This window comes from Bombyx mori, chromosome 5 (genome assembly GCF_030269925.1).
Source record: "Bombyx mori chromosome 5, ASM3026992v2".
Taxonomy (NCBI): domain Eukaryota; kingdom Metazoa; phylum Arthropoda; class Insecta; order Lepidoptera; family Bombycidae; genus Bombyx; species Bombyx mori.
In genome coordinates, this window is record NC_085111.1 from 10401395 (window position 1) to 10415045 (window position 13651).

Genomic DNA, 13651 nt, shown 5'->3' on the forward strand with positions numbered 1-13651 from the left:
TATAAGTGGGGGTGGAATGTCATCCCTCTGTCGAGGTTGACGCCTAAGTATTTAACCTTCGAGGCCCACGGTATGGGCTTAGTGATGGGACGAATGTCGGAGGTATTTACGCACCTATTTGGGAGTGGGCTGCTCGAAGTGGTATTCAGAGGTCTACCCCTATTGAAGAGCACCGCTGTGCTTTTCGTGGGGTTGATGTCAATGCGCTACTTCCGGAAAGACTGTCCCATAATGGTTGCTGGGGTTTGGAGTCGCCGATGCAATAACGACTTCTTCCTACACGAGTAGTAGATCGCCACGGCACGGATGGCAGTTTATAAATAAAAAAGTAGTCGTTTTCAATACCTCAATATGACAAAGATATTAGATAGGTATCTGATAGATATTAGAATAGATAGAATAGAAGATTTTATATAGGTTATATTTTGAAGTTGTCGTGGCCTAAAGGATAAGACGTCCGGTGCATTCGTGTTGAAGCGATGCACCGGTGTTCGAATCCCGCAGGCGGGTACCAATTTTTCTAATGAAATACGTACTCAACAAATGTTCACGATTGACTTCCACGGTGAAAGAATAACATCGTGTAATAAAAATCAAACCCGCAAAATTATAATTTGTGTAATTACTGGTGGAAGGACCTCTTGTGAGACCGCGCGGGTAGGTACCACCGCCCTGCCTATTTCTGCCGTGAAGCAGTAATGCTATTCGGTTTGAAGGGTGGGGCAGCCGTTGTAACTATACTTGAGACCTTAGAACTTATATCTCAAGGTGGGTGGCGCATTTACGTTGTACTTGTCTATGGGCTCCAGTAACTACATAACACCAGGTGGGCTGTGAGCTCGTCCACCCTAAGCAATAAAAAAAAAAAGGTATTAGATAGATATGAACGCAAGTGACTGTTGTTCGGCGAGTGTACGCTTATAATAATAAAATGTTCTCGAATAACTTCGCAATTGAACTATGACATCGTGTAGGTAAAATCAAGCGCCTCGTGTTTGCTCTCAAAAAGTCTCAGCTAGTAAACTTCTTTTCAAATACGCTCTCAATATAAGAATTTGAGAGATTTGAGAGATTGACTAACCGACTCAGTGGTGCAGTAATTAACTAACTGCCGGGTCATGGGTTCGATTCCCGCATCGGGTGAACATTTGCGTTGCTCTTACTCTTTGTGGGAGCGTTTATTATATGTATATATTTAACCGTGCATAAGTAGGTATTTATATCAGTCTCTGGTTCCCACAGTACAGAGTATGCATGCTAGTTTGGGGCTAGATGACTATATGTAACTTGTACCTAATTGTTATTATTATTATTATTATTATAGATTTATTTTCATTACTATTATTATTATAATCAGGGAAGAAAAGTTCTTATAACTATTGATTATATGAATAAAGAACAAGATTATGTAACGAAAAATATTTAATTTATTGTAACAAAAATATAACTTATATACATTTTAATTAGTTGCGATCACAATGTTTCCGCTCTAGTCCCTAGTTGAGCAACAACAAAATATTAATTATAAAATTTTAACGTATCCCTTTCCCTAGTCCTAGACTTAGTCTAAAATCACTCTTTGTAAAAGTCTTCAATTATGTCTTTGTACTTCTCATAGACGACGTTCCTCTTAATTTTTAATGTTGGCCCTGAAATTAAATTAAAATTGTTACTATCAAAATACTTGTCTATTGATATTTATAGCGTCATTTTTATTTTTGGCAGAGCCAAGCCGCTGCCTACCGCATACTTCTAGAATTACATTTGTATCGATGTGAGCTTATGAATTGCTGCAAAAGCATTGATGTCTCCTGGTTTCATATGAACAATAACCATTATTTCAATTCTATTCATTCAGTGAGTAATTCTCAGATTTGTTAACCTATAAATATTTTAGTCGCTTTAGCTGTATGGTATTTTATATTAAATTAAATAAAACTGTTTGTTTTGAATTGACTAACACTTGTGCAGCTGGTATATATTAATTAGGTCGTATGTGTGTAAATTTTCAAATCACATTTGCATTTTGTTTAAAACAAATGTGTTGAGTATTATGCCAAACATAATGCAGAGTTTGGTTAATCTATAATATGTGAGCACAAGATCGATTTACAGTTTTCCTGACGGTCATTGTTCAAATTGTCAATATTGTTAACGAATGTTCATAAATTGTTGCTTACACGCAGCAATGCAAATATTTAAATCAAAGTAATAAATAATATAACAATAACGTACCCAATTCCCCGGTATACACAGAGAAGTCTGAGGGAAGGATCGCAAACTTTTGTACTTTTTGAGCGTTAGATATGGCATGCTTATTTGCGCGTGTGATACCCGCCTCTATAGCTTTGTGGACCTGTGGACAACCAGAAATGCACTGTGAATTCATGAAATTATTAAGTTAAAATATGCCAATTAATTTGTACACAGTACATTAAGTCAGGCAACAATACGTATAAGTAAAACAAAGGGTAAATAAACAATAGTAAACAAAAGGTAAACGGGTAATATTATTTAAATTAAAAGTCTGCAAAAATAATCTTGGCCTCATTCGCACGGGAGTTTTTTAGCGCGCGTTAAAAAAGCATTCAAATAGAACAGGTGCATTTCATATTATATTATGTTCATACGTCAGCGCTTTTAAAACGCGACGCTTTTTTATTGCGCAGTGTTGCATTTTGAGCTCTAAGCGTTGGGCGTTACAGATTACGTTACATCAAGAACGTTATAATAGCGCCAACGCCGAGTTTTAACGCAACGTTTTTAAAAAGCCCGTGCGAATAAGGGCTTAATCACTAATAAACTATTAAGCACACATACCGCTGGGTCTTTACTGTTAACGATTTCACTGAGTTTAGTTGCGGAACTGCCCAAACTAGCAACCCACTTCCTCGCTTCACTTTCCAATTCATCTAAAGGCTCGCCCGTCTCCGGACTCACCTTAGTCTGTAAAATATTAACAATATTAATTAAACTATTTAGGAACTAGTAATTGATGAATATTAAAACTAGATGATACCTTCAGAGTCAACAAGACAGAGAGGAACTTTCGTCGGTCTCCAATGAGCACAGCGTAGCCTACATGCAGGAGTTCAGCTTGAATAGCTTGCTCGATCAGCACTGGAGCCACATTCTCGCCGCCGGCCGTAATTAGCAGCTCCTAAAAATAAGATAAAACTTTAGAATCTGGTCTGTTAAGATAATTTAGTTTTCGACTGATATTATTAAAGCCTTACATACTTAGATGTTTGTAATTTTTATTTATTGCATCGATGGGTGGACGAGCTCACAGCCCACTTGGTGTTAAGTGGTTACCGGAGCCCATAGACATCTACAACGTAAATTCTGCCACCCACCTTGAGATATGAGTTCTAAGGTCTCAGTAGCTATAGTTACAACGGCTGCCCCACCCTTCAAACCGAAACGCATTACTGCTTCACGGTTGAAACAGGCAGGGTGACGGTACCCACCCGTGCGTACTCACAAGAGGTTCTACCACCAGTAACAACGAATACAGTAGGTAAATAGTAACAATTGTTATTTCTCAAATAAACTCACCTTTATCCTACCAGTAATATAGAGTAGATTGTTCGAATCGACTCTGCCAACATCCCCGGAGAGTAACCAGCCATCATCGTCGATAGCACCTTTAGTCTTTTCTGCGTCGTTCAAATAACCCATAAAGACGTGTCGTCCTCTCATCATGATCTCACCGGGACCGTTGGGACTCATGGAGCCGCCGAATTTCGTCTCGGTTCCCTCCAAAATCTCGCCAGCAGAGTCAAGAGAAAACCTTATGAAACATTAAATTAGAATAAATTAGCTATTTTTCGTGTAAATTACCATGGACCTCACGTACTGAATAGTTAGCTATAGTTACATGACAATGTGTCCTTAATACTTTTGTAGGAAATTTCATCGAATCGCTACACACGAGTTTGTACTTGGTACCGCCATCATGTCGCATTCCGTCATACATTAATGATGTAAGTCGAAATTTAACGATAAGATTCCTCATTATTCTACTGGTGGTAGGACCTCTTGTGAGTCCGCGCGGGTGGGTACCACCGCCCTGCCTATTTCTGCCGTGAAGCAGTAATGCGTTTCGGTTTGAAGGTTGGGGCAGCCGTTGTAATTATACTGAGACCTTAGAACTTATATCTCAAGGTGGGTGGCGCATTTACGTTGTGGATGTCTATGGCCTCCAGTAACCACTTAACACCAGGTGGGCTGTGAGCTCGTGAGCCCATCTAAGCAATTAAAAAAAAAAAAAAACGTTATGGTAGTTTTGAACACATCGCTTTTTCGCATTAAAAGTGTACAATTTCTAAAAATATTCGAAATATTCATAAATACTGACAAAAGAGCGTAGTTTAGTTAATTTTTTTGTTTTAGTTTTCCTACTACTATTAACAATTATTACATTGACTACTATTAACAAATTTAATACATAATTTAATTTTACTTTAAAATACAGATAATGTAACTGGTAAAAAATAAAAAAAATAATGTTGTAAATATTATTAATATTAAAAATATAACATGTTGAACCTTTAAAAGACTTTCCTGTAAAATTAGTAAGGTTTGAGATTATACAATTTTAAGGCGAGAAGACGATATGTCTTTTTTATTGCTTAGATGGGTGGGTGGACGAGCTCACGGCCCATCTGATGTCAAGTGGTTACCGGAGCCCATAGACGTCTAAAACGTCAATGCCGCCACCCACCTTGTGACATGAGTTGTAAGGTCTCACTTTTAACAGAACAACGGCTACCCCACTCTTCAATCCGAAACGCATTACTGCTTCACGGCAGAAATAGGCAGGGTGGTGGTACCTACTCGACTCATTTATTTGACGTTCTACTGGCTCAATATTTCTTGAATTAAAGTTGTTCGGTTCTGAATAAAAGTTACTACGGTAGGTACTGTTTTGAAATACTCACTTAGGATAAATACTTAGGGTGTGGGCTCCGGCCGCCTCGCTCATTCCGAAAGCATCGACAAGGGGGATATCCAACGAAAGGAAGAATTTCTTGATGTCGGGAGACAGTGGCGCAGCTGCCGTTACGAAAGTGCTGCACTTGTCCAAGCCAAGTGACTCATGAATCTTGCTGAACACTAAAGACTTAGCGAGCTTGTACCCAACTGACGAACCCTCGTACCTGAAAAATTTTAAAGTCATAATTTTAGTAGCCCTTTGGATATCGCGTATTTTTTCCTTTTACACATGAATTATTACAAAACTTAGTAGTATATATGAATAAATGTAGAACAAATATATTATTATGTAGTCATAATATGTAGTCATAATATTATTATATTTGTTCCACATTTATTCAAATGACATAGGAATTACACTATCCTATTTTATCTTTATTTACATAAAAAAAAGTACCTTTTATCTAAACGAGTACATAAACTAGCGTATTTTATTTTAGTTTAAAAAAAGTACCTATCTAAATTACAAAGATACTTCGATGCTCGATTGTCTAATCTATGATTAAAATAGTATAAGGTTTTATCTTGCGTTTTCTTGATAAATTTTGTTAACTTCCAAAAATTAAAAACATTAGTCATGGTCACAGACTGTGTGTCGTGTTTAAAAAGGTTTTTAACTTCAAATTAATTTTTTGTAAACATCAAGCCACGATACGGTGCTGATGTTGGGTTTTTCCTTTTTCTTATTGATATAATTAAATAGACCAGTTTACGATCGATCTTCTGTAAAGCGACAATTGGATCTCATAGGCAAAACATACATATGTATGTAGTATTTCATTATTTTTCACGACGATTTAAAAAAAGAAGTTATCAATTCAACTATTTTCTTGTGTGCTATCTCAGATATTTTTTTTCTCGAATGAATTTAGATGACATCTTTTTCTTATTTGAAATCTTGCGGTTCTCATGTGGTCCCGTTCAAATCTTACCAAGATCCAACCATTAGTTCTTGAATTTTAAATTTAATATTTTAATTAAATAATATAATTAAATTCTTTAAAAATGTATATAGAATTAACTACGTTGATGATATTCTCACTTTTTTTTTATTGCTAACTCACAGCCAACCTGGTGTTAAGTGGTTACTGGAGCCCATAGACATCCACAACGTAAATGAGCCACCCACCTTGAGATATAAGTTCTAAGGTCTCACGTATAGTTACAACGGCTGCCCCACCCTTCAAACCGAAACGCATTACTGCTTCACGGCAGAAATAGGGAGGGTGGTGGTACCCACCCGCGCGGACTCAGGTCCTACCACCAGTAATTACGTAAATTATAATTTTGCGGGTTTCATATTTATTACACGATGTTATTCCTTCACCGTGGAAATCAATCGTGAACATTTGTTGAGTACGTATTTCATTAGAAAAATTGGTACCCGCCTGAGATTCGAACACCGGTGCATCGCTCAACACGAATGCAAATGCAGTTGGTTTTTTTTTGTTAAAAGTTAGTATAATGTGTTGTGTTTTGGATTATTTCAGGCTCTATATGAAGGTTTAGGCAGAGAGAAATACTGAACAACCCGAATAACACAAATATAAAATAACTATGTATTACTTAAAAATAAGGCGCCAGATCAAACTATTTATATAAAAATGGTTTATACCTGTCATGATTAGTTCGTGCTAAAAAAATACCAGAAAAACGTAGGTATTTGATTAGGTTTTATAAAATTACAAAAAAAAAAAAATGAAATTAAAATAACAAATCCACAATATGCACTTTTAAAATCCTCATTTTTCATAAACTTGTCTGTAAATACATTATGTTTAAGGTAAATGTTGGAGCAATACTATCTGAACTCTGTACCTACCAATTAACCCAATACTTAAAATAAAACTAAATAAAAAAAATCTAATTTTATGTTATGTATGTAATTTTATGTCCTGTTAACATAACAAACAGGTTTGCATATGAATACTAAAGCTATTAATTAATATAGTATTGATTCAACTGTTTGTATGGTGTATAAATATATTTATTTGTATGAGCTCATTTATTTTGGTAAGTAATGCGAACAATTATAACTATATTATTTAACATTTATTTAAATCACTACGCTTGTAGTGAAAACGTCTCATGCCTTGTTAGGTATTCTACAATGCTCTACATTAAATGTCTACCAGTTTTTAATCTTAAGCATGCACATATAATTTTAGACTACAGTTATGAATTAAGTGTATGTAACATCCATGCAGTAACTGTTCTACTGGGGGTCGTTTTACATACCAAAACCACAACATTTCCGATGTGGTGAGATCTATCGGCAGGCCGTACATTCCAGCTGATAAGGCACTATTAAAATAAATACGTTTATTTGTTTTTAATTTAGTCACTATACGTTTCTTAATTGCCATCGCAGGCAGACCAGCCAACGACGCGAAGGAAAGTAATCATGGTTGTTCATGGACGTTTGCTACGCTGGAGGCACAGCCAAGACGCTGCCTGCATACTATAAAAGCGTCGACTGTATCATTTAATATTATGTCAATATCAAAGACCAGTTTTTTTTTTATTTCCTTAAAAATATTTTTGTAATCAGCTGTTACTAATATTTATAAATGTATTATCCGTGTTTTTTTTTCAAGATTCAAACTCGTCTACCATATTGTAGGTACAATATTTAGTTCTTTCAAGTTTTTTTTCTCTGATATATTTTAATGTGGATCATTCACTGCGATATCGAAATTGAATAGTAGTTCAAGAGTACGCGTCCACAAACCTTGGTAATGGCCTCAACCCATTTGTTTTAGTGCCAAGACGCATCGTAAAACACAACTTTCGAGCTGTTATATGCGTTAACTTTGTAATTCTATATTTAGAAGTATTATAATGTAATATTAATCCTTTAGAAGAAAATACTACTTCTTAAAATTTTCAACAGTCTTAGCCTCACTAAAGAACTGAATAATGAAATTGTTTATTTAAACGTAAATTATAATTTTCTGATATATATGTGTGTACAATATGGACAAAACACGTCCGACTGGTGTAAGATTGCACATTACCGCCCTGTTGTCGGGGGTCAAGAACTTCGGGTCGTTTGGCTAACGTAATAAATACTAAGTCAGTATTAAATAGTTTCTTAACAGACTTACTTTTCCCAGTCATATGCACATTAAAGGTACCTACTGAAAAAATATATATTCGAAAGTTAAAAATCTTACCCGTTAATCCTGGAGAGGTGATATTGCAGCCCTTTCTCTTTGGCCCATAAAGCAATCTGCTTTTTAAGTGGACCACTGGATGCACCTACGGCCATGATTTTCTCGTACATTTTTTCCCATACCCGAGGGACCCCCAAGAATCTGTAACCAAAAAAAATACGCAATCATTATTTTATCAATATTGGTTTTAAAATAAAATGGCTAAGTTCGCATCTTTCTAATTCAGGAGGTGGCAATCTGGGGATTGAGCACATGGTACTACGTATATATTTCTTCTGAAGTTTATTAAATAAGAAGCGCTCAATGGTTACTGGACCCCAAGGTATCTCAAAAGTTAATTCTGTCACTTACCCTGAGGCAAGCATCGATTTATTTATTACCACGATTATTATAGGTATTGAATTATTACAGGTATTATGCAATTATCATTATAATCTATATTTATTTAAAATGTTATTAATTATACACAATATTTTAAAAAATATATTAAAATACAATTTTTTAAAAGTATTTAAAAATAGATTGTCGCTAATGGCGGTGTCTACGACACAATTATTATTGTTATAGTGACCACCCCGCCCTTGAAACCTACTATAGACTGCATCGGCCTTCGAAAGCTTTTCAGAAGCCATTAGAAGTTGAATCGAATGGTATGCAGAAATAAAATACAGTACTAGTAGTAGCGCTTTAAGGCCAGAATCACCTCAGACACAGCCCACTGAGTTTCTCGCCGGATCTTCTCAGTGGGTCGCGTTTCCGATTCGGTGGTAGATTCTGCGAAGCACTGCCGTTGCTAGGGCTAATGTTAGCTACGTCGTCAGGTTAGAACCCCGTTAGAGCACACTCGGTTAAGCGGGCATAACCCCTCGAGGCTACCAAAATAGGTAGAAAAAAATAAAAATTGTCATCTTAGTAAATGTAGTACAATCATTGTTATTAGTTTAGCTGTTTAGATAATCGATTAGACGTCTAATCGATTAGCTAAACAGATTAGAAAATGCGAATTGTGTCTGTGTTTTCATAATTAAAAATATTTATAGTGTCCAATCGAACATTGACCAATTATAAATTTGCAAAACGTAGTTTTTCTAGTTGGCTCATTTAAATCCGTGTGGTATATCTATAGTATGTCTCTTTTTGAGTATCTAGATCCGTTTTGCATCATTATCAATGTAGAATTTATCTATAATCATATAATTATTAGTGGCACGGTATTTGGTAAACTTATTTTATCGGAGTAGCTTGGAAAATACCAACCTTTGATTAAAATATAGATTACATTTTTTCCACAGAGGAAAAATGAATGAAGAATGTCTAAGTAGCAATAGACTTTAATAATTCATTCATATTAAATTTAAACAACAACTAATTAGATCTAGTTAAATTTTCACGAAATAAATTTATTTTATTATTATAGTTAAAATCGGTGAAACATTGTAATGATTTATGAGTTAGTAATATTAATTTTGTACATAGCATGCTGTAATATAAGTACTAATAATCATAAAAGTATCTTATTATACCTTGACCATTAAATTAAAATATCACAGTAGGTATTGTGGCGGTAGCTATCATAGAACAAGTCTTTAAATGATATTTAAACGCTAACATTTTCAACATAAATGTTTGGATATGCGAAAAATCACATTTGAATCTGAACCGTCGGTCTACCGATCAATTTCATTCGTCAGGTAGAAGATGTTTACTTTGGCGTTTTCTCTAAATTGCTTTAAAACTTTAACCCTTATAAAATAGAAAGTACACCTACATACGAAAAAATGTCTCTCAAAAAAATCTCGAATCTCGAATCTCTAATCTTCGAAAAATGTCTAATCTCATTAGAGACTTTTTTATTGGCATTGTAGGCAGACAATCGCTCCACCTGATTAGAAGTGGTCATCGTTGTAAATGAAAATCAGTAATGCCAGAGGCCCCGTCAAGCCGCTATCTACCAAAAAACACAACCTTCGAACCGAATTGATATTCAGTTATAGCTCATGTAACATAACAGTGAGACCAAAAAACGTGAGATAATGATGAGAAAATAATGAGTTTTAACTAAATAGAAACAACGTAATTAATAGAGATTGAAAAATTAGTGTAAATCCATTTGTATAATTGAATATGCAATGCACATAGCATAGAATATAATCGCTGATTATTTTATAATGTTCGATACAGTAATCCGGTTATGAAACGTTTACAACTGCTCATTATCTGTAGGTATGATGTATTTATTTAAGCGATCTATCTTAATTATTATACTTAGTCTGGCCATAAATACTGTTACAAAGGAAAACAAAAAAAAATCTATGGCAAATAACATATTTTATTACTTTTACAGTGTGTTAGTTTAATACATAAATATAATACAATTCAAAGTATAAAAAGCTTATTCGAAGTGGTCTCCATTGGCTGCAATACAGTCCTTTAAACATTGAGGCCAGTTATCAATAGAAGCACGCACTCTTTCCATGGGAAAATTTTTCACTGCCAATCTTACGGATTGTTTTAGGGTTTCCAAATTATCATGGCGTTTAGAGCAAGCTGTACTCTCTAAAACTGACCATAAATCATAATCCAGCGGATTAAGATCGGGACTAGACGACGGCCAGTCTTCAGCTCTGATGAAGTCCGAAACGTTCGTTTCCAACCAAGACTGCGTAGACCGAGGTTTATGACCTGGCGCCGAGTCTTACGGGAAGGACCATTCTTGATTATTGAACATGGTGTTGTAAAGGGGCTTCACTACCTTCTCAAGAATGGTTTCTTGATACACTTGTGCCGATGCTTTAATACCTTTTTCACAAAAGTATGGCTCAGTCACTCCTTCATAGCTAATACCCCACCAAACCATCACTGAAGTCGGATAGTGCCCACGTTGCACTCTGTCGACTAATTGGGAAGCTTCCTTAGAGCATTGAGCATAAATACGGTCATTTTGTTTGTTAAAATGTTGCTCAATTGTAAAAAAATTCTCATCCGTAAACAAAAATTTTCTATGACCTCGCTTTGCGTACCGCTTCAGTAGTTGTTTCGATTTTACCACCCTATTCTCTTTTAAATTATCAGTTAAGAAATGATCAGTACGTCTCTTATAGGCTGCAAGTCCTAAGTCATCTTTTAAAATACGCGACATGGTTCTAGGTGCTATCTTCATCTCCCGAGATAAAATCCTTTGATTTCGGACAGGATTTCTTCGAATTCTTTCCCTTACTGTTTTGACCACCTTTTTCGTACGAACACTACGTGGACGGCCAGATCTTTTTCTGTCACAAACAGAGGACGTCTCATTGCACCTATTAATAGCCCGGTACACAAACATTTTACTAATACCAAGCGTATGGAGAGTTTTAAAAATTGCATTTGGCTCCATACCTACTTTGTGTAATGCAATCACAGCGATTCGGTTCTCTTTATCGCTCCACTCTATTTTAATGTCGCAAAATATTGTACAATGTATTGGCGCCAAAATGAGAAAACTCAATGACCAATCATATCTAATATATAAAATTCTCGTGTCACAGTTTTCGTTTCCATACTCTTCCGAAACGGCTTGACCGATTTTGATGAAATTTTTTGTGCTTATCCGGTATCTATGAGAATCGGCCAACATCTATTTTTCATCCCCCTAAATGTTAGGGGTAGTCCACCCCTAAATTATTTTTTTTATTTTTTAGACAAAAATTTTTATTTTTATTTTTTTATGATACAGCATACAAAAATACATACCACCCTAAATTTTCACCCCTCTACGATCAACCCTTATTTTTTATTTGTTAATTAAAAACTAAATTTTTTTGCAAGAATTTTGTTTTTATTTTGTCATGACTTAGAATAAAAAATTTCATATTACTCTGAAATTTTCACCCTCTACGATCAACCCCTATTTTTTATTTGTTAATTATTAATTTTAAATTTTTTGGCAAGATTTTATTTTTTATTTTGTCAAGACTTAAAATAAAAAAATATATATTACTCTCAAATTTCACTCTTATACGATCAACCCCTATTTTTCCATCCCGATTTTTATTTTATTTATTCTATGCACAGATCCGCAATAAGGTTGCAAGATGGCAATCAAATATTATAATTGTAGTATGATAAATTGTTATTCAGAGTTTATAATTTCAAGTTCCTTTAATTATGATTTTTTTTAATTCAATTTGATCTCCTGCCCTCGCCGGTCGACTACTGATCAACTATCAATCGATCAGTTATCCCCACCAGGTGTCACCACTCATCCAGCAAACAGCACGTAGTAGGGATGAGGACGAAGCCGGTCTCCTGTCTTACTCACTATACATTTTTCAGCCATGTTTCTTTGGTTTTATTTGTGTATCAATAGTATGTTCAGTAGGTCTGAGAATCGGCTACTATCTATATTTCATACCCCTAAGTGATAAGGGTTGTTCACCCCAAACATTTTTTTTTATATATTTTTTTGTTTGTTATAATGAGGTATAGTCCCCAGCGCGTAACTTGGCAAGAGTCGCTAGATGCGAAGAAGTCATTTTTAGGTCTCTTTGGTTGTCAAGCGGGACGCGGGGAAAGACGTAGCACCGTTCCGAGCGCGCGATTGGTGAGTCAGTCGACTCTCCCCTCCCGCACCGCGTCCACGTTCCGTTCGCTCCCGGTTACACATGTGCCTACTAAAGTTGTAGGAACCCTTTGTTTATATAGAGTTTTTGTTACGAGTTGTTATTATTATTTTAAATTTAGTTTTTGGTACGAGTGTTATTGTTTTAAATTTGTTTGCAATGGCAGGACCAAATACCAATGACCATAATTATAGTCGATTCAGTCACTGAGCGTTTTATTATTTACGCCAGTGACGACAGCGACTCTTCGTTATGTCGACGATGAGGAGCCAACTCCTTCCACCAGCTCAGGTCCTACCATAAATTTAATCCAAGGCGTAGCACTATTAGAAAATGATAGTGACGACGGCGACACATAATTTTTAATATTAAGTATATTTTGTTAAATAAACTTTTTAACTTTTAATTGTATTTTATTTATAACACCTAATACACTTCACGAATTCCTCTCTTTTCTTTAACTTTCTTCTAAACACAAAGGCTTAAAAATAAATTATGGCAAATAAAAAATTTAATAAAATAAAATTAACATATAGGTATGCGGGCCATAAAAGTGACCATTTTTTTGTTGCAATGTACACTATGCGCGACATTACCTCCACTACACCAAAACCTTGCCAACTTACGTGCCGCTTACTATATTATGTGGTTGAATGAGGTTTTTGAGAATTTTATATATTAGACTATAATTTCCCTAGAAATCTTATTTAAGGCAACACAACGTTTGCCGGGTCAGCTAGTTATTATTATAAAAATTACAGATTCCAAATTCAAATGTAATATTTTGTTTATTTTTAATTGTAACAGTATTTATGGTCAGACTAAGTAAGTATAGCTATAAGAGTTCCTTAATTATTTGTAAAAATAAAAACGATA

General features: G+C 35.1%; 1 protein-coding gene across 5 annotated transcripts in view; it reads right to left on the reverse strand.

Moving 5' to 3' along the window:
• Window positions 1–1404: 1404 nt before the first annotated feature.
• LOC733062 (very long-chain-fatty-acid--CoA ligase bubblegum) overlaps window positions 1405–13651 on the reverse strand; it is a 36232-nt gene continuing 23985 nt past the window's right edge. For 3 of the 5 annotated variants that reach the window (XM_021350686.3, XM_021350687.3, XM_021350688.3), the window contains exons 9-16: window positions 8175–8315; window positions 7237–7302; window positions 4944–5162; window positions 3559–3793; window positions 3020–3160; window positions 2821–2946; window positions 2236–2356; window positions 1405–1649 (exon numbers count right to left, since the gene is read on the reverse strand). In XM_021350686.3, the coding sequence (XP_021206361.1) occupies window positions 1573–1649; window positions 2236–2356; window positions 2821–2946; window positions 3020–3160; window positions 3559–3793; window positions 4944–5162; window positions 7237–7302; window positions 8175–8315 (1126 nt within the window). In that variant the 3' untranslated portion in view covers window positions 1405–1572. The remainder of the gene's footprint in view (window positions 1650–2235; window positions 2357–2820; window positions 2947–3019; window positions 3161–3558; window positions 3794–4943; window positions 5163–7236; window positions 7303–8174; window positions 8316–13651) is intronic. The other 2 variants (XM_004930112.5, XM_004930113.5) reach the window with 1 other exon arrangement.